Here is a 26,084-nt window from a genome sequence, read left to right as displayed (position 1 = left end):
AGTTAATCAGGAAATGAGACAAAAATCAGGAGATCATATTCCTTTATTACATATATGAAATATAAAAAAATTAACAGAGCAATATTTANGTCCACAGGACCTCGGGAAAAAAATATGTTCTGTATGTGAAGTTAATCTTATGGCACTATGGTTCATGTTTCATATATTCAAGTACAGAAGAAACTGTATGTATTGTGTTTATGCATGGGTACAGATGAATAATGAGACTGTAGTTTAGTGAACTATCACATACATTATGTCAAAAAAGTGAGCAAATATAATGACCATATATTGTTAATAAAGATAAGGAGAAACTGTTTCAACATTCAGGTTTAAATACTAAACATAAAAATAAAACAAATTCTGTGTCTATAATAATTTTTGCAGTGTTTACACGTGCATTGCAAATAAATGAGCTTTTAAAAATTTAAAGTCCATTTCCTCTTTATCCAAGCATATTTCTACACTTAAGATTTCTTATTCCTCTAATTTTAAAGTCTCATCTGGTTTAGTTTTTAAAAAATTTTTCATCATGGCTGGTATCTGTGGAATCTAACCTCTAGCCTGAAGCTAAGATTTGATATGCAAACATGTTCTTTTAGGTTGTATCTTCACATATTTTTTTCCTAAGTGTTCAGAGTTAAAACGTATAACTTCCTTTTGTCCACATGTAGTGGCAGTGCTTCTGTTTCGGTAGGTTTTCTTACACGCCCTTTTTTTTTTCTTTCTGTCAACAATAGTTTCCAAACTTTCACAACACAAGTGGTAGGTAGTAAAGTGCTTTATACAAGGAAATACTATATACATGTGGAGAGGTTCCATTTAACACCCCACAGACCAAAGTTCACACACATCACGCAAAGGAAGGCTCTTTTTTAAGAAAAACCTTTTTTGATAGTAGGGTTGGGGAGTCCTTAAAATCTCCATAATTACTTTAAGTAGCACAAATATAGGTAACATATTTGAAGCTGGAAGGAGTCCTTGTTAGATGTACTGCCTTAATGGATTACTGCTAAACTATCACACTGCTGTTAAAAATACTCGTAATAGTTATGAATTTCAGAATCAGTCCCATAGAAACCAGGTATCAGCATAGGATTTTTCATTTGTCTTTATGAAACAAACTGTATTTAAACATGGCCCCCCAAAGAGTCAAGTTAGACAAGGCCTATGCATTGGAACATTTCTATATATTTTGGCACTTAAAAAATTCCAGTTTCATTTTTGAGGTCTCCTTTCCATTAAGTTTGTGTTTTGTACATAGAGAAGTGCCATTATGTCTTATATAACTTTATTGCTACTTGCACTCTCTTTTTAAAATATCCATCACTTTTCTTCCAAGGGATGGCTTCCAGTGCTGGACAAAACTTTTCATATTCACAACTAATTTGCCTGTTCTTACATCTTCATGTCCTGCCACAAGGTACTCCAAACCTAAAAGAAAACAAATTTATTGAAGGAGAGAGGTGTGACTTCAGTAGTTTTATATGCATGGTTCATGCTTTTATATATTCATAGTTGAAATAGGGAGTCACAGGTAGTAACAGCTGACACTCAGTAAGCATTTACTATGTGCAAAGTGGTTTACATATATTATTTATTTAATCCTGAAAATAACCCTATGAAGTAGGTCTTGTTTTTCTTCTTGTTTCACAAATAAGGGGACTGAGACTCAGCAAGATTACAAAATTTGTTCAGTGTCTCTCAGTAAATAGTAGCCCTCTGACTTAAGCTCAAGTCTGTCTGACTGTAGAGCTTTTAGTTTATACTATACCACCCTTTGTGGTAAAGAAGTGAGGATTCTGTGGGTGCTTAGTACACTGCTATAAATTGGTATTTCTTGGAGACTCACTATGTATGGTAGTGTAATTGAAGATTTTATAAAAGTGAAAAACACATTGGAAGAGTTATAAATTATACAAAATAACACATATTTCCTATAGAAAGTCAGTGTGTTTTTGGGATATAGGATATTTGTTTGTCATATATTTAAAAAAAATTGAGACTTCACTGGACCTAGTGTTGACTTTGTAATTGAAACTTTTCTTCAGACTTGAAATACAAATTTTTGGATAACACACAGAAAACTGAAAGGATAATCTCATTACCTATACACTAAAAAAAAGGAAATATGTTAATCTTCTTTAGGAGATGTTTGTAATAATATCAATATTCATATTTTGAAATAATTTTCTTTAATATTATAGGGTAGAGCAAATAAGTAGTTATGTTTATAAAAGACAGCTTTCCAAGATAAAGAGACATATGCTTTAAAACTTAAGGGTAAATACTAGATGCTAAAATTAAACTGAAAATTTAAACTCATGGCTTTATATATGTATATAAAAATTAACATATATTAATAAAATTATAAAAGACATATTCTTATGATATATATATATAAATTTTGTTTATCCACGGAAATGAACAAAAAAGGTATCCTAGTAGCAATGAATACCTATAATAGATATACTGTGGTCTCTAATTAAGCAGATCTCGCTAAAAACAAAATAAAACAAGGCTTCTTGGACAAATGCTATTCAGGTCCAGGGCAGGGAGATACAAGGTAGCATGGAACATCCTATTATGCTAAAAGGCACAGAAGTTTTCAAAGATTAATGGGGATCAATTTAGAAGGTCATGGGAGTAGCAAGAAAGGGTTACAACTTGTTAAAGTTGTGATCATCTGAGCACCAAGGAACATAATAATTTGTATCTAGCAAAACGTCCTGAATCAACCAATATCCATAATTCCAAAATGATACTCAAAAAAGCAAAATCATGAGAAAAACTAAATTGTCATCTTTTTTTAATGCTTATTTATTTTTGAGAGAGAGAGTGAGTGGGGGAGGAGCAGAGAGAGAGGGAGACAGCTTTGCTTTGACAGCAGAGAGCCCAACTTGGGGCTCAAACTCATAGAACCCTGTGATCATGACCTGAGCTGAAGTTGGTCGCTTAACCCACTGAGCAACCCAGGCACCCCTAATTTGTCATCTTTTGAGGCAGCTATTAAAAACATTACTTACTTTGAAAATTGGAAATTATAGGGAAAGAATTTAGCATTTATCCTGCCTTTTACAATAGGAACTATATTGAATGGTAACCTAATAGCCCAGCATGAAAGAGACAACCCCTTACAGAAGCACATCAACTAGGGGCGCCTGGGTGGCTTAGTCGGTTAAGCGTCCGACTTTCGCTTAGGTCATGATCTCGCGGTTCGTGGGTTCGAGCCCCGCGTCGGGCTCTGTGCTGACTGCCAGCTCAGAGCCTGGAGCCTGTTTCAGAGTCTGTGACTCCCTCTCTCTCTGACCCTCCCCTGCTCACGCTGTCTCTCTCTCTCCTAAAAATAAATTTAAAAAATTTGGAAAAAAAAAAAAAGCACATCAACTAGTCAATGAGAGAAATTAGAAAAACATCACTTCTCAAACTCTAATGAAATTGTTGATTCAGGAAGATTATCATTTAGTGATAAAATCATTAAATCAACAGTTAATGGGAAACTGGATGTTTGTATCATGACTAAGTAATAACATGCTCATTATTTTCTAGCCTCAAAAGGAAAAACAAAACTGCCCAATGGAGAGATCAGACTGTCATCACACTAACCAAAGGATCAGGCTTAGTAACCTGATGTTAAGTTATCTGGGTACTGTGTCTTCTGATATGATTTAACATGAAGTACACACACAGCAATATCTCTGATGGATTCTAGTCAAAATGTTTATCTTGAATCTACCAAGCATTTCTTTAGAGATTACATAGGCAGTCAAGGGACAAGATAAATGACACCAGAAGTAATCAACCAGACAAACATAGAAGGTAATATAATCTACAAGACACTTGGCCTAGTTTCTTCAACACTAATAATTTTTTCAACAATAAGGGAACTGTGCTTGAATAAAAGAGACTTGAGAGTCTTAAAAACCAGATACCCAATATATAACCTTGGATTGAACACTGACAAGGATAAACCAGTTCTAAAGGACATTTTGAGACCAGTTGGGAAACTGGAATATGGTCCAAGTATTATACTATATGAAAATAAACTATTAATTTAAGGCAAGTATCACTAACTGAATAAAGTAGGTGGTAGAACAGAGCATAGTATGAATTTATTTTGATTAAAAATTATAATATGTACATGCATGGAGGAAGATCTGGAAGGATTTGCACTAAACTGTTAGCAGAGAATTTCTGGAGGTAAGAAATGTGACATTTAAACGTTTTCCCTGAATTTTTATAATGGATATATATAGCTTCTATAATAAGAGAGTTATATATTTATTTTAAAATTTTTATTTATTTTTGAGAGAGAGAAAGAGAGACCAAGAAAGTGAACTGGGGAGGGAGAGAGAGGGGGCGGGGGGTAAGGGAGAAACAAAGAATTCCAAGTAGGCTCTGTGCTGTTAGCGCTGTCAGCACAGAGCACCACGTGGGGCTGGAACTCAAGAATTGTGAGATTATGACTTGAGCCAAGATGAAGAGTCAGACGCTTAACCAACTGAGCTACACAGGTGCCCCTTAAGATTTTTTAAACTTTTTAAAGTAGTCTCTACACCCAGTGTGGGGCTCAAACTCACAACTCCAAAATCAACAGCCAGATGCTTCACCAACTGAGCCACACAGGTGCCTCAAGAGGGTTATTTAAAAAATTATTAAAAGCATTTGGCACTAAGCTTAAAAACAGCTATGATGGTGTTTTCAAAAAAAAAGGGAGAAAATAATGATAGAGATTTTAAACACACTGTAGAGCACAAATGTAAGATGGATTATAAAATAATAAAATTCTTTAAAGAGTAACTTTAGCTTCTGTGTGAAAAAGAATCCCAATATTTAATTAACAGTATAATTAAAATATAATGATCTTGATATAGTATTATGTTTGTATCACACCTAAAGTAATAACATCATTTAAAAACACAATAAATAATTTTTAGAAAACTTCATTGCTAAGTCTAGTATTTTAAATGAATTTACTTTGAAACTATAAATAGAATACTCTAGGAGTTTACCATTAATTTAAAGTATAAGTATAAATTTGGGGCACCTGGGTGGCCCAGTCGGTTGAGCATCCAACCCTTGGTTTCTGCTCAGGTCATGATCCCATGGTTGTGAGATAGAGCCCTGCATCAAGCTCTGTACTGAGCATGGAGCCTGCTAAGGATTCTCTCTCTCTCTCTCTCTCTCCCTCTGCTACTCTCCCTTGCTCACTCTCTCTCTCTCTAAAATAAATACAGTGAAAAAAATAATGTATAAATATAAACTAATAAAAATGATACTGAATAAATCCATAAATTATGGAGTAGCATCATGCCAAAAGTTAGCATGGAAAACAATGTTATCTGTTACACTACTTACTAGCATGTACATTTTGCTTTCCTATTTTTATGCCTTTGACATCTACTTTGCTACATGTTTGAGGGCACACGGTTTATTTTGTTTCCATAGAAAAAGAAAATTAATACTTTAGTGCTAGTCTTGATATCCTAAATTGATTGATGAATGAGTAAATGTATGTATGAATGTAGGAATGAATGAATTTGCAGGGATGCCAATTAGACTGCTCCTTTTGAAAAAAGTAGCAGAGGAAGCAAGTTGGCATGTAAGGTTTCCGAATTTTCTTATCAGCTTTCTTTGGCCTTAGCTATTGAACTTATAAAAATGGAAAAACAAAGTGAAATGAAAGAGTGTCTGGTTTTGCTTTGGCAGGTTCCAATCTTTTCTTCAAAGCAAGTAAACATGTTTTTAAGAATTCTTTGAATAATTGCGCTTATGTTTTCAATTGTGATGAATTCAGTTGATTCTTTGACTCTGGCAGAAACCTGATTAGGAAGTATAGTTCACTTCCTGGAGGGTGGCTCAGATGGTCAAAGGTTTTTTTTTTTTTTTGAATGTCTTACTAAAAAACTGGTCATATTTTTTTTTTCTTTTGCCAAGATAGTAGAAAGTCCTTATAGGAAGAGCCTCTACATACATGTTACTAGGAAATAGAACTTAAGTTAATGACTTTTAGTTTTCTGTATTCAAAATCCAAGATTCTGATTACTTCATTTGTTCTTTGAAAACATTTTATTTCTTTTCCTTTTCCTTATTAAAATTTAAAATAAGAAATAAAATACTAAAAAGGTATAAAAGGATGTAAGAGATTAGTCAACAGGTCAAAATGTCAACAGTTTTATATTACTTTTATATCGTTTAGGGGGGAATCTTTATTGAGTGTTTCTCTTTTTCTCTGTCACTCAGTTATCTGTTTCTCTCCAAAGTATTAATCAAAGACTATAGTAATTTCTTATTAACATAACTGGGGTTTCCTGGACTTCTATTTTAAAGGAATTAGATCCATAGCATAAATTATGCACCTCTTTTAGCAGTGCCACTTAAATACAGATGGTAACTACATAAAGTGGAGAATACAAAGGATTTAAAAAATATATATTTCTTTTAATAACTTAATATCTGGGTATGTTATTTTTAGGTACTAATGGTAGGTACTAGAGATGCTGTGATCAAAAATCTAAATCCTATCCTCAAATTGAATGAAGGAGACAGAGAAATAAGCAGCTTATGACACAGTATGAAAGTATACTTGTAGAGCGTAAAGGTAAGATTCCCATGCTTACTCACTTGCCTCTACCACTGTAGTAACATTTTAAGGTGTAAATTTCCCTTAATTTCCAGTTTTTCTAAGATTCTACAGTGTTGTTGTTGTTGTTGTTTTACATTTCTGCTGTTTCTAATTTGAAACCAGAATGATCATTTAATGAAAAACAAGATGATGAGAACTTGAGAGTTGTTTTCTATCCAGGAGAAACAGATGCTTCTCATGCAATTGTAAAAACGAATTCAGTATTATTTGTACAGATGGAATTTTGCATTTGAATTTCCTTTGGGAGCAAATTCTACCCAGGGCACCGTAATAGGACCTAGCTTTCAGATGAAGTATTAGTGGTAACTAAATTATGAAAGTGTTTTCTATGCTACTGGCACCTGGAACCAAGCTGAAACTTCTCTTTTAGGACAAACATTATTATATTGCTGGATTTTTAAATATTTTACTTTTTAGAACATTTGGAAGAGAAACAGTTTTTTGATGTCAGTTCAAAGAATACCATTTCGATTTTTTCCAGAATTCAGATGGTGAAAAGGAGACATACTCTTGGTGAGTTTATTTCAGTTGTGGTTTAGAGAATGTTAAGACAAGGAGCAAATCAGCAGAGACAAAGTAGTTACTAAGCTAGAAAAGTCTAATGCTTACCAGGATTGAGGATTGGACAAGTGCAGCCTCTGTTAGTCCACGATTCTGGATATAATGTTCGTTTTCCCCGTAAAATTTTCAATTTGGTAGATTTTAAGACTTTTTTTATGTTCACATTGACCTCAGCATGAGATCCTTTGTCATGAGCTGATAAAATCTTTATTTTTAGCACTGTAACAACACAATCCCAAAAGTCAAAATGCAAAGAATTTTGTGTTACCTTTTGAACTCTGAAAAACTTAAATATGCATTTCAGAGTATAGTGGAAAAGTTAACTAATGATGATGCAAATGTGGAAATTTGCTTTAAAAATCACATTAGGTTCACGAACTTTTACATTGGCTTCACCTTATTTATCTCTATTAACTATACTCTTCCTTCTTCAACATTTTCATGTGCTACTGTTACTCATGTCATTATGCTAAGAGACTGTCAGCCATATGCATACTGTAAACATAATCTTGAACACATTCAGCTATCAAAATCCAAACAGAAAAAAGATGTATAGAAAGTAGAATTGTTATCCTGGTTTTTATTTAGATTCTGATTATATCGTACTCTGTGGCTCACTGTGTATAAAGTTACAACAAAGAACAAACAATATTTTATTGCCAGAATATATTTTGCATATTCTAAAGAGATTAAATAATTAAATAATTAAAAATGGAGTATTTAACCTTCTTTCCCAGATGTAAAATGCAAGCCATCTGGACTTGGAGTGGCTGGCCTTCTACATGAAGGTAGAACTTCAATATTCTCTATAACTCATGATTCTATTATGCTAAGTTCTTCAATGTATGAAATGATGGGGCTGGGGATTAAGCAGTGGAATAATTTGGGGTGAGGAATAAAGTAGATCTAAAGAACACTGAATGTAATGTTCTATACTATTAGAGGAGTTCTTATTGGCTCATCTATATCTTGATAGAAAATTCTGTGTAATGAGGGAACCCTATACTGGCTGGTCTCATTTTCTACGAATATGGTTGTCAGATAGTAGCCTTTATAGAATCACCAAATTTTAGACTTCTAAATGGTCTTAAGAGTTCACCTAATCTTGTTTTATGGAAGCAAGTTATAAGAAATCAAGTGAACTTCCCAAATTTGCATGACCAGTCAGAGAGGTAGAGTTTGGGCTGGAATCCCAACAAGATAAACACATGAAAGGTACATAGCATAGTTCCTCATGCACAGTTAATGCTCAGTAAATGTTCACTGTTATTTTTCCACTAGACTGTATGTTCAAAGAGAACAGGGGCCTCATCTATTCATTATTATAAATTAATAAATATTTTCTAAAGTAATAAACAAATGAATCAAGTTTCTTTTTTCCATTAATGGAGAGAATGGGGAATGGAAAACCATTTTTTCCCAAGTTGGTAGGTGTATCGCACTTAATCAGAACAAGGTATTTCAGGATGCCTGGGTGGCTCAATTGGTTGAGCCTCTGACTCTTGACTTCGGGTCAAGATCTTATGGGGTCATGATCTCATGGTTCATGAGTTTGAGCCCTGCATTGGGCTCTGTGCTAATAGTATGGAGCTTGCTTGCAATTCTCTCTCTCCTCTCTCTGCCCCCCTCCCAAATAAATAAAAATAAACTTAAAAAAAAGAACAAAGCAGAGGATTCAAAGTTTCTTAAGCAGATAATAGTACAATTGTATTAAAAGATGCCAGTGCAGTTTGTAAATTCAGAGAGCTACCAAATATATGTAATATTGAAAACTAGTTGATGTTTCCATTAAAATGATCACCTTTGCACTAAATTGTCTTGTTTTTGGCTTTTGATAGTAAATACCATTTTCTCGAAACAAATTTTTCTTTATTGAGCGCTATACATTTAAAAAGTTTTCTTCTATTGTTTAGCCAAGTTGTCAAGTGCAAGGAGGGAAATATGCATGTAATTTTAGGTAAGATTTATGAATTAAAAAAATTTTAATATTCATTTTGGAGAGACAGAGAGACAGAGCATGAGTGGGGGAGAGGCAGAGAGAAGGAAACACAGAATCTGAAGCAGGCTCCAGGCTCTAAGCTGTCAGCCCAGAGCCCAACATGGGGCTCAAGCTCACGAACTGTGAGATCATGACCTGAGCCAAAGTTGGATGCTCAACCAACTGAGCCACCCAGGCACCCCAAGATTTATGAGATTTTTAACATTTACTTCAAAAAAATCTTTTATGAGATTAAATACAATATTATCAAGAACATATGAGGAAAAAAAGAACCTAAACACTTTGTTTCAGAGATCATGACAAAATTTTCTCTTCATTGTTATATGTATTTCAGGCAGTATGAATTATGGAACAATAAAAAGCCTTAGATACTAGTAAAAAATATGTCAGCAAGATAAGGCATCTAGTATATTTAATAGTAAGCATAAAGCCATTTAGAGTTTGAAGATAGGAACAGTCTTTACATAAGCAGTGACATTTTCCTTTGTATTTCCCTGGTATTTGAAAAATAGAGAAATCTAGAATACACAGACAGGGCAGGGAAGACATTTGAATGGACAGCTAGTCTCAGTGCTTCCTAAATATATATTCTCTTCCTTCTCCCTACCAGTTACTGAGCATATAGTGTGTGCTAGGTAATGTGCCCTATGCTTTTCATAAAATCTCATTTTATGAGGAAGGTGGCAGCATCCAATTTTACAGATGAAGGAGTCTAGAAAGGTGAAGTTACCCAGTAAACCAGAAATCCAACCCACATAGGTCTGAATCCAAAGCTTGAGCTCTGAACTACTGTGACATAGTGTTTAAATTGATTTTTGCTTCATATTACTACATGGTAAGTGGTACAGATCATTACTCGAAACTGGTAATACTACATGAAACTGGCATAGGAATAATTTTAGTGGTTAGAGATTTCCCTTTTAGGTTACTGAGACAAGCATCCATAAGAAAGGATTATATGTTATGGTTTTCTTCTTTTTATTTGCCTCTCTTCTTCATAGTAGGATGACTTTGTCTTTGCTCTGGCAGCCTCCTGCCCTCGTTAGGACCTTCAACACTGTCTCTACTAGGTATTATTATATAAGACTAATGCTTTGATATATTGAGAATGTCATAGACTAGACCTCCCATTTCCTAAAAACTCTTTGGATTTAGTTTGAATAGATTCTTAGAAGCATTCAGGACTTTAAACTCACCGTATGAATACTTCATTCCACAGAATGCCTTGGGGTTTCCTAACACCTGTTCTTTACATTCACATTTACCTACAAAAAGTAAGTGAAAAATTGTGTCAGTTATTTAGAAACAAAGAAGAGAAAAAGAAACACAGCAAGTAAATCCAGGTAGCATAACTCATTTTTATTTAAAAAATTGAGGTATAATTAACAAAGTTATCTTAGTTTCAGGTATCACGTAGCATAACTCTTTAAGGCTGGAGTGATTCATATAATCCATAAATACTAAGAAATCATAAAAAGTTATTCAAACAAAGTAGAGTCACTTTCTGAATTGAATTAGTTATCATCCAGTACAGTATTGACTTAAGAGAAATATAGAAAGCTAGACACAATGATAGATTTTAATGCTTGTAATTGATGTTATGATATAGTCCAATATTAAAATTCCATGCTAGTGTAAAGGAACAACTAAATGGATAAACTATAGAAAAGACAATTTCTTTTTACAATTAATGTTCACTACAGCAAACGTCAAATAGAGTAAAAAAAAAAAAAGTCAAATAAGCAGTCCTTTGAGGGTAATACCATCCAATTTAAAAGTATTTATTGAGCACCTATTATGTGCAGGGCATGGTGCTATATACTTCAGAGTATATAAAGATGAGTAATATACAATTCTTGCCTGAAGGCTTACAATTCAGTAATGTGAATAAAGCAAGTGTATAAACAGTGATGTCTTCTAAGACATACGATATGCTTGGGTGGGAGAGTCACATGTTTGGGAAGATGGAAAAAGGCTACATGGCTGGAGAAGGATTTGAAATGGACCCTGAAGAATACATAGAATATTCTTCCAACGGTTTAAATTATGTGTTACAATTATTGTGTGTGAGCTATTTGCCTGGCCCTGTGAAAGACTTTCAAAATGCTTTTGTACATAGTCTATATATAGCATTCTTATTTATCTGTTTCCTTTCTAAACTGTGATCCTTGAGGAAAATAGTCATGTCTTATTTATCTTTAAATTCCTAGAAGGAATAGGATTTCTGTTCTTACTTATTTAACAATTTGATATAATTTTATCATTTCTCCTCTTCTGCCTTCACGCATTGCATGTTAAAGGCATTGAGTGGCGTAAATGTAGGTAACATTTACTGGGAAGCAGCTACTATGTAGTATGTACCATTACTATGGGGAGCAGCGAGGCATTATTTTAAGTGTTTTACATTTGTTTACTCATCTAAGATTCTAACACATAGAAATTTGACAAGAATATAGAGATAAAAGAGTGAGTAAAGAAATGTAAGAGAGTAAGGCAGAGTGTATTCATGGAAGAATGAGTGGTTCTGTTTTTCCTTGGTACAGACTGAGTTGTGAATCATAGAAGGCATCAGGGAGGACCTTGACTGATATTCAGTTAGGGTCTGAATTTAATTTGCTAGATAAAGGGGAAATTTGTAAAAATTTTGAGTACAGGTCACACACCAGGTTACATTAGTTTCAGGTGTACAGTATAGCAATTCAACAAGCCTGTGTGTTATGTTGTGTTCATCACAAGGGTAGCTACCATCTGTCACCATGCAATGCTATTACAGTATCATTGACTATATTCCCTATGCAGTGGCTTTTATTCCCATGACTTATTCATTCCGTAACTGGAAGATTGTATCTCCTGCTCTCCTTCACCCATTTTGCCCACTGATAAAGGAGAATTTTCAAAGCTTATCAGATTAAAGAAGTTACATAAATTTTAAAAATGCATATATATGAAAGATAATGAAAATTAACCTGTTATTAAGTTAATTAAATTAAATTTAAATTAACATGGCATTAGCACATCAAAAGTACTGGAAAAGAGAGGAAAATAGAGGTGGAGAGACCAGTTAGAAGATGATGAAATTGATAGTAACAACATGAATTGAGTGCCAACTATAAGCCATAAACTATATAAGGAACTTTATATGATCTTATTTAATCTTTTTTTAATGTTTTATTTATTTTTGAGATAGAGATAGAGACAGCATGAGCAAGGGAAGGTCAGAGAGAGAGGGAGACACAGAATCTGAAGACAGGCTCCAGGCTCTGAGCTGGCTGTCAGCACAGAGCCCGACGGGGGGCTCGAATCCCAAACTGTGAGATCATGACCTGAGCCGAAGTCGGACGCTTAACCAACTGAGCCACCCAGGCACCCCTTATTTAATCTTTATAATAACCTTATAGGATAGGCTTTATTAACAAATGAAAAAATAAGGGCTCAGAGAAGTTAATTAGCTTGTCCAAGGCGGCAAAGCTAACAAGTAAAAAAGCCAGATTTTAAGCCCGGGCCTGGGAGAATCTGAAGTCCTGGCTCTTTCCACGGTACTGTCTCCGTAAGTCAGATGAAATGTAGGTCTGAACTAAAGAAATGGCTGTGGGTCTAGAAAGGAAGAAATATTAAGCGAGGCTGCAGAGTTAGAGTCTACAAATCTTGTTAATGGATTGGATGACAACAAAGGAAGAGGAAGTCTAAGGATGAAGTTGGAGTTTTCAGCTAAAGTGACAGAAGACTAAAGTATTACTAACAGAAATAGGGACATTAGGAGGAGAGCACTTTAGGAGTGTGTAACTTAAGGTCTTTTGGTAGCAATCATTGGTTTACCTTAATTGTTGAAAGGATATGGAGTAGCTCATAGAAAGGAGAAAACGCTGAAGAACCAGAACTCAGAAAAGACAAGAATCAGGAGAGTGACCTGAGAGAACTGGATAGAGGATGTTATGCAGTCTCTTTTATGGCTGTGCCATTGGAATCATGAACTGTGATCACTTTCAGACTTTGTCACTTTCAGCTCACGATTTAAATTCCAGGGAGAGAACATCTGATTGGCCTCACCAAGACTGTACTAAATGGGGGAAGGCTGGTTCCCTAGAGAAAGTTTGGGTTAAGCTGCCACAGAAATAGCAAGAATAAAGGGGAAATGGATCTGGGTCAGCAGAAACAATAGAGGTCTAGTGTGAGGAGAGTATAATGACTTAGAGTTGCTGACAGAATATGGCTGTGGAAATGGGAGTATGATTCTGGTGAAACGAGGTTGGGTAGACATGGAAATGTGGCAAATAGTGATATGACGACTCTAACTAAAGCTGCTAGAAACCAGAGAATGAGATTTTGCAAGTTAAAAACCACAGTGGAATTAAATAGTGGGAATTAGAAATCATAGGTGCTTAAAATTAGCTGTTGTGCACTCTCAACAATAGCTAAAACATGGAAAGAGCCTAAGTGTCCATCAACAGATGAATGGATCAAGAAGATGTGGTTTATCTATACCATGGAATAATACATGGCAATGAGAAACAATGAAATCTGGCCATATATAGCAACGTGGATGGACCTTGAGGGTGTTATGCTGAGTGAAATAAGTCAGGCAGAGAAGGACAAATATCATATGTTTGCATGTATAGGAGGATTAGGAGGAGCCTGACGGAGGAACAAGGGGGAGAAGAAGGGCGGAAATGGTGGGGGAAAGGGAGAGAGGCAAGCCATGAGAGACTCTTGAATGCTGACAAAAACTGAGGACTGATGGATGTGGGGGGGAGGAGGGATGGGCATGGAGGAGGGCACTTGTGGGGATGAGCACTGAGTGTTATGTGGAAACTAATTTGACAATAAACTATTTGTAAAAAAATAAATAAATAAAATAAATAAAAAATAAAAGTAAAAATGAGCAAGGAAAAAAATAAAAAAATAAAATAAAATTAGCTGTTGTGAGTTGTTAAATAATATTGCATACAATCTAAACATAGCAGAGAGGGTTACTCCTTCAGAAATTGTAGTAACCTAGATAGCCCATGGCCTTTGATAATTCCACCAAAGCTGGAGAGTTCTAAAAAACCCAACTGAACTCCAAAGGGCATGTATTATTCCTTATGTTCTTTTTAGTCCTTCAGCCAACAAGAACATACAAAGTTCTGTTATTTGAAGATCTTTCTGTGGCTGCTTTCCAATACTTCCTTTTTATTAAGAAATCAGACATTCAAATTTGTTTTTGAATGAATCTTTGTTGATCAAGATTTAACCCAGATGTGTTTTATTAAAGGCATTCTAAGGGGAGAAAAACCTAGTTAGTTAATACTGGGTTATGAGAACACCATTTACAGTTCTGGGGTACCAGTTAAAGCCAGATTTGTTGTACAGGAAGTAAAATTTTATATCTAATGTTCTCTATCTCACAAGAAGTGGTAGAAATTAAGGGTATCTTGTTGTTATAGTGCATTACACTTCTAGTTATGGAAACTTAGGTAGGTAGGTAAATAGGTAGGCAGGTAGATACATTTGAGGATGAACTGTGGTGCTTAGGAAACTGATTATCACTTCTTTGTTGGTAAAAGGTGCCCAGGAGCGCTATTCTATGCCCAGTGGGAACTTTGCTGTGTAGCAGGAAACTGAACAATGTCTTCCTCAATCTGGAGCCCCTCCAGATGAATTTCAGAGACTCTCTGGGGGATATCACAGACTGAACAGCTGTTGTGCATGTGAGTCTGGAGTCATTCTGATGCCAGCAAGTTATGTGTTTAATTGGTGTGTTGCCAGCTCCCTAGTAACATGATTGGCTTAATGAATGTCCCATGGTGCTAAAAAGTTGATTTTTACAGATTTGGCTTAGCAGACAAAGTTGGATAATCATGAAAATCATTGTGTTAGAAAAATAGAAGAAAACTTTCAAAACTTGTTAAAGTTAAGATTATAGAATTCAGACTATTTAGCATTGAGGCAAAAAATTAATGGGAAAGATTTTTTCTATTTCAAATGCTAAAAAGATAAATACAACAACTTTGTATTTCTTTATCTTTCCCACCTTCTTTCCTGTTGTGACATAAAACGAAACCATTAGGAAAAGAATTGTAAGATCCTGTTAAGTGAAAAAAAGGACAAATACCAGTGTTTCTCAAATTTGGGTTCTTGATTCTTCAAGAGTCCATACATTCTCTATGAAAATGTATTAAAATTGTGGTTTCTTATGCTGCCCCAATAACCCTGGTCTCTTTGCTAACCACAGGGCGTTTGCACTTGCAGTGTCTTCTGCCTAAACTGTCCTCCTTCTTTTATCTGTATAGCTCACTCTCTTACCTTTTTCAGATGTTTTCCCCCAAACATTACCTTTCACAAGACTTTCCTTGATCACCCTTATTTAAAAGTATGCCCCTCCCCTTCTGGGGATGAGCACTGGGTGTTATATGGAAACCAACCTGACAATAAACTATTTGTAAAAAAAAAAAAAAAAAGAAACTCAAAAAAAAGAAATAAATAAAAGTATGCCCCTCCCAACCGCTTATTATCTCCCTCCCTGCTTTATTTCTCTATTATATTAGACAATGTGACACAAACATTGATTGATTTATTTTTTAATTGTCTTCCTCCACGAGAATGTAGTCTCCTTGGAGTCTGGGATTTTTGTCAGTTTTGTTCTATTACTATATTTACAGTACTGATGCATAGTATGGGTATTCAATAAATATTTGTTGGATAGATGAATAAATTTATAAAGAACTACTAAGTAGTGAGAAAATTACAAATTGGAAATACACAGAAAAAGAGACCTGAATGGCCAATAAACCATGAAAAGCTACTAAAACTGTTAGTAATCCGGATAATACAACTTAAAATGGCAGGGTCTCATTTCACACTCATCAGATTGGCAGAAGTTGAGAGGTTTGATAATGTTAACTTTCGAAATCGGAAAATATTAAAGGAGTTGAATTGTGCCTGAGTTAGTGAGTGAGGTAGAAGAGTTCTTAGCCCCTTGGTGTTACATAAAAATTTGTTAAATAAATACAAAGTATCAGTAAGGATGTGGAGCAATGGGATACCAAACTTTGCTGGTGGAATGCAAATCTGTACACCTGCTTTGGAGAGCCATTTGGCAATATGTGGTAAATTCGATAAAAAGCATACTTGTGACCCAACAGTGGCTGAGTTGTACTGTAGAAAAAGGATCAGCAAACATTTTCTATAAAGGGACAGATAATAAATATGTTGGTCTAAGAGACAAAATTAAAGATTATCATGTAGGTACTTATATAACTATTTTATTTTTTAAAGTTTATTTATTTTTGAGAGAGAGTGTGTGCACATGCAGGAGAGAGAGAGAGCGAGTGAGCACAAGTGGGGGAGGAGCAGAGAGAGAGGGAGACACAGAATCTGAAGCAGGCTCTAGGTTGTCAGCACAGAGCCCAGTGCCGGGCTAGAACCCATGAGCCATGAGATCATGACCTGAGCCAATTTGGACGCTTAACCGACTGAGCCACCCAGGTGCCCCACTTATATAACCATTTAAACTATAACCATCTAAACATTAGAACAGGTAGTTTGTAGGCTGTAGAAAAATAGATGGCAGCCTGATTGGGTCTGAGGGCCAGTTGGCCAGCCCCTGTTCTAGCGAAACTCCTTCTCAAGTGCACAAAGTTACATTTAAGAGGACATTTGTGGTAACATTAAATATAACAGTGGAAAATTAGAAATTGGCAATCTACTAAATGGCAAATGATGAGAAAATAAAAAATGGTATATTCAAATAGTAGAAGGCATAAATCTAAAAAAATATATATTTAGGTCAAAAAAAGCTTTCAAGGCGTAGGTAAGTTAAGTACATGCAGTTTTAAAACACTCTATGTATATATGTAGTAAAATAGTAAAAATATGAAAGAGAATGATAAATACCAAAATTCAGGGTGGCGATTACTCTGTGGAGTAAGGGAGGCTAATGAAGTTGGAGACTGGTACAGGTCTTCAAATGTATCTATAACACTTTAAAATTTAAATGAAAATATAAAACAAAATGGCAAAACTTAAAGTTTGATAGGTGTGTCTATGGGTGTTCATAATCCATTTTCAGCATTTGTAATGTTTAATAAAAATAATTCTTTTGGTGACTATTTCACAATACACACAAATATTGAATCATTATATTGTACACCTAAACTAATATGTTTTATATCAATTATACCCCAATAAAAAAGTTTAAAAATTTATTATACGTTTCATTTGTAACATTTGGGGAGCTCTTTACAACTAAATGCTGACACAAGAGCTCATGCTNCTGAACAGCACCACTCAACTTCTTACAAGAAAAGAATAGAGACAGAATGAACACAGAAGTCACATATTCACACCAGTTTCACAGCAGGTTCATCAAACAAAGGAACAGATAAACATCATAGGAAAGCTGAGAGGAAATAGTAGTACAAACCTGGCAGACTTAAAGAACCATATTTGTGTAGTGAAGAGTGTTTTGGCTTCAGTAAAAATCATTTTTCATATTGAATTAATGGTGTTAATTTGAATTTTGTTAGTTTTATTATTTGGCTTATAATTAGTTTATAAAATTATTTTTGTTTTCTAGTTGTGTAAAAGATATAAACATAAGGAGTTCACACCTGGCTTTGTGCATATTAAGTTACACTCGGGTCTGTAAGAACATTCTTCCTTTAAATGGATCTCCACATTTACAAACCTGACATAGTCAGTTCGCTTTCACCTCTGTACAAGAGTATGTTTTAGACAGAGAAAGACACACCAAAACACTAACAGCCTGGGTAATGAGATTTGGATATTTTGTTTTACTGTAATGTTTTGAATTTTCCAGATTTTCTATACTAATTAATATGTTCTTCTAATAAACAGAAACTTGTTAAATACTCCTTAGCTATATTGAGTAGTTTTATACTTAAGGAGGTCACTACTTTATTAACCTCAGAGCTAAAGTGTTCCCCTCATAGGATCCACGAGTTGTTTTCTTGTTTGTCACAAGTCGCTGTTACTTAAGACTAGAACTGGAAATGGGGCTCCTCGGTGGCTCAATCGGTTAAGCATTCGACTTTGACTCAGGTCATCATCTCATGGTTTGTGGGTTCGAGCCCCACATTGGGCTCTGCGCTGACAGCTAGCTCAGAGCCTGGAGCCTGCTTCATATTCTGTATCTCCCTCTCTCTCTGACCTTCCCCTGCTCACGCTGTCTCTCTCTCTCTCTCTCTCTCAGAAATAAATAAAGCATTTTAAAATAAAATTTTAAAAAAGACTAGACCTGGATATATGGTATCTGGTTATATCTATCGTCTCACCTGAGTGTCGAAGTGCAGAAAATCCTTGCTCACCCTCCCACTCCCAGGCTGGTTCACTTTTATTGTGCATGGAATGGAGGTCAGGAATTTCATGATACCAGTCCATGTCTGCACTGCTAATAAAATAGAAAATAATGAAGTTAAGGATTTTTTTTAGAACTTGAATGAAATGAATATATTTTTGGAGACATAAACCTAATCAGGTACTTTCCCATCCCTTTAGTTTTCAGAAATAGTGTTTTAAGGGCCTATTGTTAAGATTAATCATTTATTTTGCAAAATGAATCAGACCATGTCAAGAATCTTGCAAGAACAGATTTGACAAAGATTCTTCAAAGAACTGTGCAAATGCACCTTTCCTGCACTAATAGCATGCAAGATGTTCTAAATCACTACCAGATCTTCAAAAGAATCCAAAGGACACAAAGACAGAGCAAGAGCCATGCACACTCACCTGCTGATGCAGTCTCCTGTGAGCGGGTCACAGCTCCCTGCGCAGTCACAGGGCCTGCAGCCATAGTCTCCGAAGCCCCAGTACCCCACCATGCACCTGTCACAATGTGGCCCTGCCACCCCGGGCTTGCAAGGGCAGTCACCATTGCTGGGATCACAGAAGGTCATTGAGCTGAAAGGAAGGATGGCTGATCCAACTGGATGACAGGAACATTCTACAACAGAGAGGACGCACAAGGACTGATGAGTAAACTAGGTTATCTGTGAAGATCAGGCCTGGCAATCCTGAAATAGTTTCACTTTACTACCCAGCATACCTCTAAGACTCCTCCTTAGCCAGTTGGTAGATGCTGAGAATGAAAGCTAATTAAATTACAGATAAGAAGATATAATCAGGAAGGCAGATTTGCTGAAAAATGAACTACGTTATTTATTTTAAATTAGAGGGCATTAAATGTAAATGGCTTTTGCTTGGGGTGTTGAAAATAACCAGCAAAGGTGACCAAAAAGGAGCAGTTAGCAAGAAAGGAAAAAAAAAATCATGAAAGTGTGGTGTTCTGGAAGCTAAACAAGATTTCCACATCAGGTAGGTAACATCAGCTGCATTAAATGCTGAGAGGCCCAAGAAGATGGGGAATCGGGACATATTTTTGCATTTGACAATATGAAGACCATTGGTGTCCTCAAAAGAGACAGTTTTACCACAATGATGAGTGGTGAGCCCATCTGAAGTAGGCCAAGGAGATGAGAGTGGAGGAATTTGAGCATGGTAACAGCTCAGAAATGTGGTGGTAGCTAAAACTGGAGGGGATAGGAATGCAAGTGAAGATTTGAGTTTTTGTTTATGTTACCATGAGATAGATTGTGAATATTTGATGTTGGATGGGAATGATCCAATAGAAGGAAAAAATTGATGACCATAAGAAAGCTGGGAGCATTGCTGGAGGGATACTTGAGCATAGTATTATACTTAGTGAAGAAGACGGACAGGATGTGCTGCAGAAAAGGAGATGCTGGCCTTGGGTAGGAACATGATCAGTTCATAGTGACAGGGTGCAGAGTGGGGCATATGGGCACAGATGTAGGAAAGTGGATAAATGCAGTAGTGGGAGCTGGTGGAATTGCTCTTCTGATTGCTTTTTTCCTGACTTTTCTGGATGGAATAGGAAGCAAAGTCACCAGGCTAGAGAGATGAAGAGTAGAATTAGAGACATAGTGAAGTATAATTGCCGGGCACAGAAAGGCCACACTAGAGGTCAGTAGTCATGAATTTGTAGTGATACAGCTGAAGAGGGTTCAGGTCTGGGATAGGAAGAAAGCTAGATTTAATTCTCATGGTGCTGTGGACTGACTGTGTACCCTCCAGATTCATATGTTGAAGTTTAATCTCCAGTGTGGTGGTGTCTGGAGGTAGTCTTTGGGACATTTGGATGCAGTCTCAGGGGTGACCAGGTTGATGTTCTTGCAAGGGGATGAAAAGCTCAGTGCTCTCTTCTCTGTGAAGAATGTGCAGCTACGATGAGAAGTTGGCAGTCTACAACCCAGAAGAGAGCTCTCACTGGAGCCCAGCTGTCCTGAACTTCAAAGGGATATCTGGGTCTCATGGAGATTTCATGAGGATGAAATTATTTTATTTTACACTATTAATGTTTATTTATTTTTGAGAGAGAGGGAGAGAGAGAGAGAGAGTGACTGGAGAGAGACAGAGGGGGATAGAGTTGAAGTTGGCTTTGATGCAGAGCTTGACGCAAGGCTCAGGATCTGAGCTGAAGTTGGACACTTAACCCCCAAGGATGAAATTATTTTAAATAAAATGACTTCAGCAAGGTAGATAGCACAATCTGACACCACTAGGGTAACATTTCTGATAAGTCTTCTCAACTAATATTGTAGATTCCGCCCCCTTCTTTATCCCCTTGGAAACATCCTTTTATTGATTCTTTTCTTTGTCATTAAAATCACATTTAGCTTCATTCTGGCTTCAGATCTCAACTACTGACTGTGTGACCTCTGGCAAGTTACCTAGCTTCTCATTATCCCAGGTTTCTTGTCTTTAAAATGGAAACAAGAACAATGTCTACCCTCATATGGTTATATGGATAAAAGGAGACCATGCATGTACTGTATGGCTATGTTCATGTAGTGGCTGACACATGGTTAATTAATTGTGGATTAACTAACAGTTTAATTCAAGAAATAATTCTTGTAGAGGTGTAGGATCTATGCTTGTATAAGTAATGGTGCCAGCCTTCAAGGAACTTATACTCTTGTTGGGGAAACAGAGGAGTAAACAAAAACTTTCCATACACTGTGACTAGGTACTCTAACAGAACCCTATGAGTGCTACAGGGAACATAGGAAAAGGAAGACAGGCTGAGGGAATCACATAGGAACCACAAAGGAGGGGTCATTTAGATACGTGAGCTGATCCTAAAAGATGAGTAGGAGTTTACAAGCTGTGAAGGAGGGAATGGCAGGCAGTTGTTTATCCCAGTCTTTAGATACTCACCCCACTGCATTTATTTTAAATAATGGAAACAAAATTGAATTGTGGTCAAAAACAGATACCACAAAATGTAGCATCTTAACCATTTTTAAATGTGTAGTTCATCCCCATTGCATTTTATGTTTCCACATTACATGTGGAAGCTATTACTGCTTCCTGAAAATGTGAAGCCCTTTCCTGTCCTGGTGACCTTTGTCGTGCCCGCATTGCCTTTCCCACCTGCCCATCTGGATCCTGACATGTTTCCTTGGCCTGCTCCCTCCAGAGAGTTTACCACTCTCTCCTCTATGCTGCCTCTGCTTTTAGCATATACTTCCATTTTGTGTGTATCATAGTACATTATTATTTGTTGTTATTATACCTGTTGCCCTTACTACCAGACTTTGGACTCATTGACAGAAGCCTATCTTCTTATTCTTGTTTTCCAGTCCCCAGAACAGTGTCTGGTATATGGCAGATGTCCACATCACCATTTGTGGAATTGACCTGAAGGACATTCCAGGCAGTGGGAATCATATGTGAAAAGGCATGGCCTCCTTGGGGAGCATAAGAATTTTAGAATGTCCACTGAGTGAAAAGTAGTTGAAATCGATGAAGCAGAAGAAAAAGCCACAAAGTTAGGGTTGGAGCCAGGTTGTAGAAGGGCCTAACCGAAGAAGTTGATTTTTGTTCTATGGGCATAAAAAGACATAGGAAGTAACTCTTTCTTCTTTTTTTAAAAATTTTGTTCTTAATGTTTATTTATTTTTGAGAGAGAGAGTGTGTGTCAAGGGGAGAGGGACAGAGAGACAGGGAGACACAGAATCCGAAGCAGGCTTCAGGCTCTGAGCCGTCAGCACAGAGCGTGGCGCGGGGCTCTAGCTCAGGAACCATGAGATCATGACCTGAGCTGAAGTTGGACGCTCAACCGACTGAGCCACCCAGGATCTCTGGAAGTACCACTTTCAAAGAGCAGAATTATGACACGGTTATAATTTAATTTTGAAGATATTTTGGTGGCATTGTGTGAAATAAGAAAGACAAAGAACAAAGAACTGGACTAAGAGAGTAGACATAGGAACAGGAGGAAAGGTTGGATGTGAAAAGCTTTTTTTTTTTTTTAATAGTTTTTTGTCAAGTTGGTTTCCACATAACACCCAGTGCTCATCCCCACAAGTGCCCTCCTCCATGCACATCACCCCCTGGATGTGAAAAGCTTTTATTTTTAGATTGAAATGATAGGATAGGATTTGGAGGTCATTTGAATGAGGAGGAAGAAGGCACTGTTGAGGGACAGATGGAAATTGAGGATCATTTTACCGTTTCTAGCTTACGAAAGTGAATGACTAATATTTCTCTCATGTTAGCAAGGCATTGTTGATTTGTTATTTGTTTTTAATTAATTAATTAACTAAAGGAAAGAACTTGAAGGTTATATAATATGTACCACAAAGTGTATCAAAGTGCTATGTGATGACGCTAAATGAAATCCCATAATCCAATATAAACATTACATCATTTTGAGATGACTAAACCAATAGTTACTGCAATATTCAGTTCTAAGTGAGCTTGATTCTTTAAAATAATTTTTTTAATGTTTATTTTTGAGAGAGAGACAGAACACGAGAGGCAGAGGGGCAGAGAGAGGGAGACCATAGAATCAGAAGCAGGCTTCAGCCTCAGAGCTGTCAGCACAGAGCTCGATGGGGCTCAAACCTACAAACTGTGAGATCATGACCTGAGCCGAAAGTCGAATGCTTAACTGACTGAACCACCCAGGCACCAATAAGTCAGCTTGGTTCTTGAAAGCAAATAAGGGAGCCAGAAGAAAGACATTTTGGACTTCCACCTATTGTAATATATGGTTTCCCACTGCCACCATTATCTTTTACTCTAATACAAAATTCAAGCCTTTCTAGGATTTGACCTCTATATACTACCATTACTTTCAAACCTACACATATTTCAGGAATGGTCAGAGAAGAATGTGATTCTATCACATGTGCTATGGATTTCTGTCAATGTGACTTTTTACATAATTAGAAGATAAAAATACCATTTGGAAACTATGCAGAACTAGCTCCAGGCAGGCGGCACTGACACCTTTCACAGCATATTTTTCAAACTGCACACCAAGGCTTGCCTTGCATACCTCTCTCCTGAAGTTTGTGAAACAGTCAATATTTGACACACATAATCTACATTTCTTATTTTCTTCCAAAATGCAAATATATTTTCATCTTTCTTGGGGGAACAAAAGGTTCTACCTAGATTCTGGTTCAGGTTCTGATTCTTTAACATATATTTCTCATTGACTGTTGATTCTAAAGTACAACTCAAGCACTTAACCTTTTGCACATTTGTTACGATGAATGTCAAAGTTACAATCCAGTTGGTATACATAAATCCTTGACATCGGCTTTGTCTTCTTGTTGGAAGACAATAGAATAGTAAAGATTGAACTATTATCATCTGTCATTCTTAACTTTCTTTTCTTTCATTTTAATTTTTGGTGTATACAGCTATGATGAGTTGTTCTCAAAAGCCCAAATGGTGGGGCACATGGGTGGTTCATTTGTTCCAGCCTCCGACTCTTGGATTTGGCTCAGGTCATATCTCAGTTTATGAGTTCAAGCCCTGCGTTGTGTTCTGTGCTGACAGCATAGAGCCTGCCTCAGTTCCTCTGTCTCCCTCTGTCTCTCTGCTTCTCCCCCTCTTGTATTCTCTTTCTCTCAAAAACAAATAAACATTAAAAAAAAAAAAAAAAGCCAAAATGGTGCTCTAAGTGGCAGCCAGATGGCCTGTCTCAGTTTTAAATTATTCATTATTGGAATAATTATCACCCCTCCCAAACCTCTTCCCCAAACCATTTGCCCATTGCTGCTCTCTCAACCAAATTGACATAAGAATAAGGTTATTAAAAATGTCATTTTAAATTCCTAAATAAGGTCACAAGATTTCTTTAATAATGCAAATGACTACTTTTAAATAATACATTCTGTGCTAATGTGTCCTATTATAAGAAAACCTGAAATAATAATACACAATATTCTAAACTGGTGAGGGAAATGGGTACTTTTAGAAAAGATTTCATGACAGGTTCTCTTCACATAATGAATATACAATTGCTAAATATTATCCAAATTTTATTTCCAGATATATGTTTGCACCAATGCATCTATTATGTGAAACACTGTCCCTCTATGAGCATTTGCAGAAAAGAGTTAGGACATGAGGCTGTTCTGGAGTAACTTCTACCAGGAAACATACTGTTCATGAAATAATGGATGAACACATTTTTAAATAACTGTGTTTATGTGTATGGCTCTGAAATTAATAACTGTTTCAATCACAATACAGCTTGTTTGGAAATTGCCTGTAAGATCTTTTAGGAAGACAGAAAATAAAACAAAGGCAATATAACAGATTTTGAAAGGGCACAAACTTAAAAGTCAGGCTAGATGAGTTCAAATTCTGGTTATGAGGCTGATTCTTTACAGGATTTTGTGATATTAACCTCAAGTTTCCATTTTCTTATTGATGGAGTAAGATTAATAATACATATGCCATAGGGTTCTTATATGAAGACTAAATGAGATATTGTATATATTTAGCAATTTATCAGGCAGTTAGTACATCAAATGCTCAGAGAATGACTGTTATTATCTGGCTGAAACATATTGATTAAAATAATTTTTTATTAAGTAATCTCTATGCCCAACATGGGACTCAAACTTATGACCCTGAAATCAAGAGTCACATACTCTACCAACTAAGCCAGTCAGGCATCATCAACATATTAGCTTTTGAAAGTCCACCATTCATTCATTCATTCATTCACACCTTTACCAAAGAGTATTTGAACTTTAGTGTTAACATGAACTTTGCTAGAGGCTGAAGATATAAAGAGGAATACAGAGTCATAACTAGCACTTCAGTTAATCAAGAGAGATATGCAAATAAATAATTACAGACAGTAAATGTTATATTGGAGGTAGCCCCGGGTGCATGAGAACACAGAGGAAACAGTAGTAACCACCTTGTTGCAGATATGGATGGTTTTTAAAAAGAAATTTTAACAATTTGATTGGTTTCCAAAATAGCCTGAAATTCTTCACTTTGCATCTGGGAGGAATTTGGTGGCAAACAACTTTTTTGACTACTTTGTCTTACAGAATTAGGTTAGCCTCCTATCGCATGTTCTTTTCTTTGAATAAAATAAATTCATCTGCTCTTACTCTCCTTTTGTGGATGAGAGTATACTGAAAAAGAGTATGATCTAGGGAGATATTGCACCATGTAATTTAGGACAAGAGTCACAGCTGTCAATCTACATGAACATAACAAGTATGTAGACATGAGTACAAAATGGCCAGGGATTAAATGGGAGAGTTATGGCTTCCTTTGTTCTGATAAAGTTGCTAAAACTTTGGCTGCCTTTTCTCTTTATTCCCACCTTCACCAGAACTCTAGAAGTCATTTGCACATCTTTCATTCAGAGACTGGTCCACGATGCCAAGCTTACTGCAGAAAACAACCAGTTGAGTTCAGCGTCTTATCCCTTTTAAAAATTGCCAGGACTCCTTACTATTACCTGATGGCTGTAGCTTTTGCTATTCTGTTAGGAAAAGCTACGCTGGGAGCAAAACACCCTGAAAGTATTTGCTC

General features: G+C 36.1%; 1 protein-coding gene across 3 annotated transcripts in view; it reads right to left on the bottom strand.

Annotated features, from left to right (window-relative positions):
* Positions 1-766: 766 nt before the first annotated feature.
* NTN4 (netrin 4) overlaps positions 767-26,084 on the bottom strand; it is a 121,280-nt gene continuing 95,962 nt past the window's right edge. The window contains exons 6-10 of one of the 3 annotated variants that reach the window (XM_077772148.1): positions 18,933-19,146; positions 18,479-18,594; positions 10,403-10,471; positions 7,256-7,426; positions 767-1,434 (exon numbers count right to left, since the gene is read on the bottom strand). In XM_077772148.1, the coding sequence (XP_077628274.1) occupies positions 1,298-1,434; positions 7,256-7,426; positions 10,403-10,471; positions 18,479-18,594; positions 18,933-19,146 (707 nt within the window). In that variant the 3' untranslated portion in view covers positions 767-1,297. The remainder of the gene's footprint in view (positions 1,435-7,255; positions 7,427-10,402; positions 10,472-18,478; positions 18,595-18,932; positions 19,147-26,084) is intronic. The other 2 variants (XM_077772149.1, XM_077772150.1) reach the window with 2 other exon arrangements.

The sequence above is a fragment of the Crocuta crocuta genome, unplaced genomic scaffold (assembly GCF_008692635.1).
Source record: "Crocuta crocuta isolate KB4526 unplaced genomic scaffold, BGI_CrCroc_1.0 scaffold216, whole genome shotgun sequence".
Classification (NCBI taxonomy): domain Eukaryota; kingdom Metazoa; phylum Chordata; class Mammalia; order Carnivora; family Hyaenidae; genus Crocuta; species Crocuta crocuta.
Note: the sequence above shows the minus strand (reverse complement) of the source record. Positions and strands in the feature narration are given on the sequence as shown.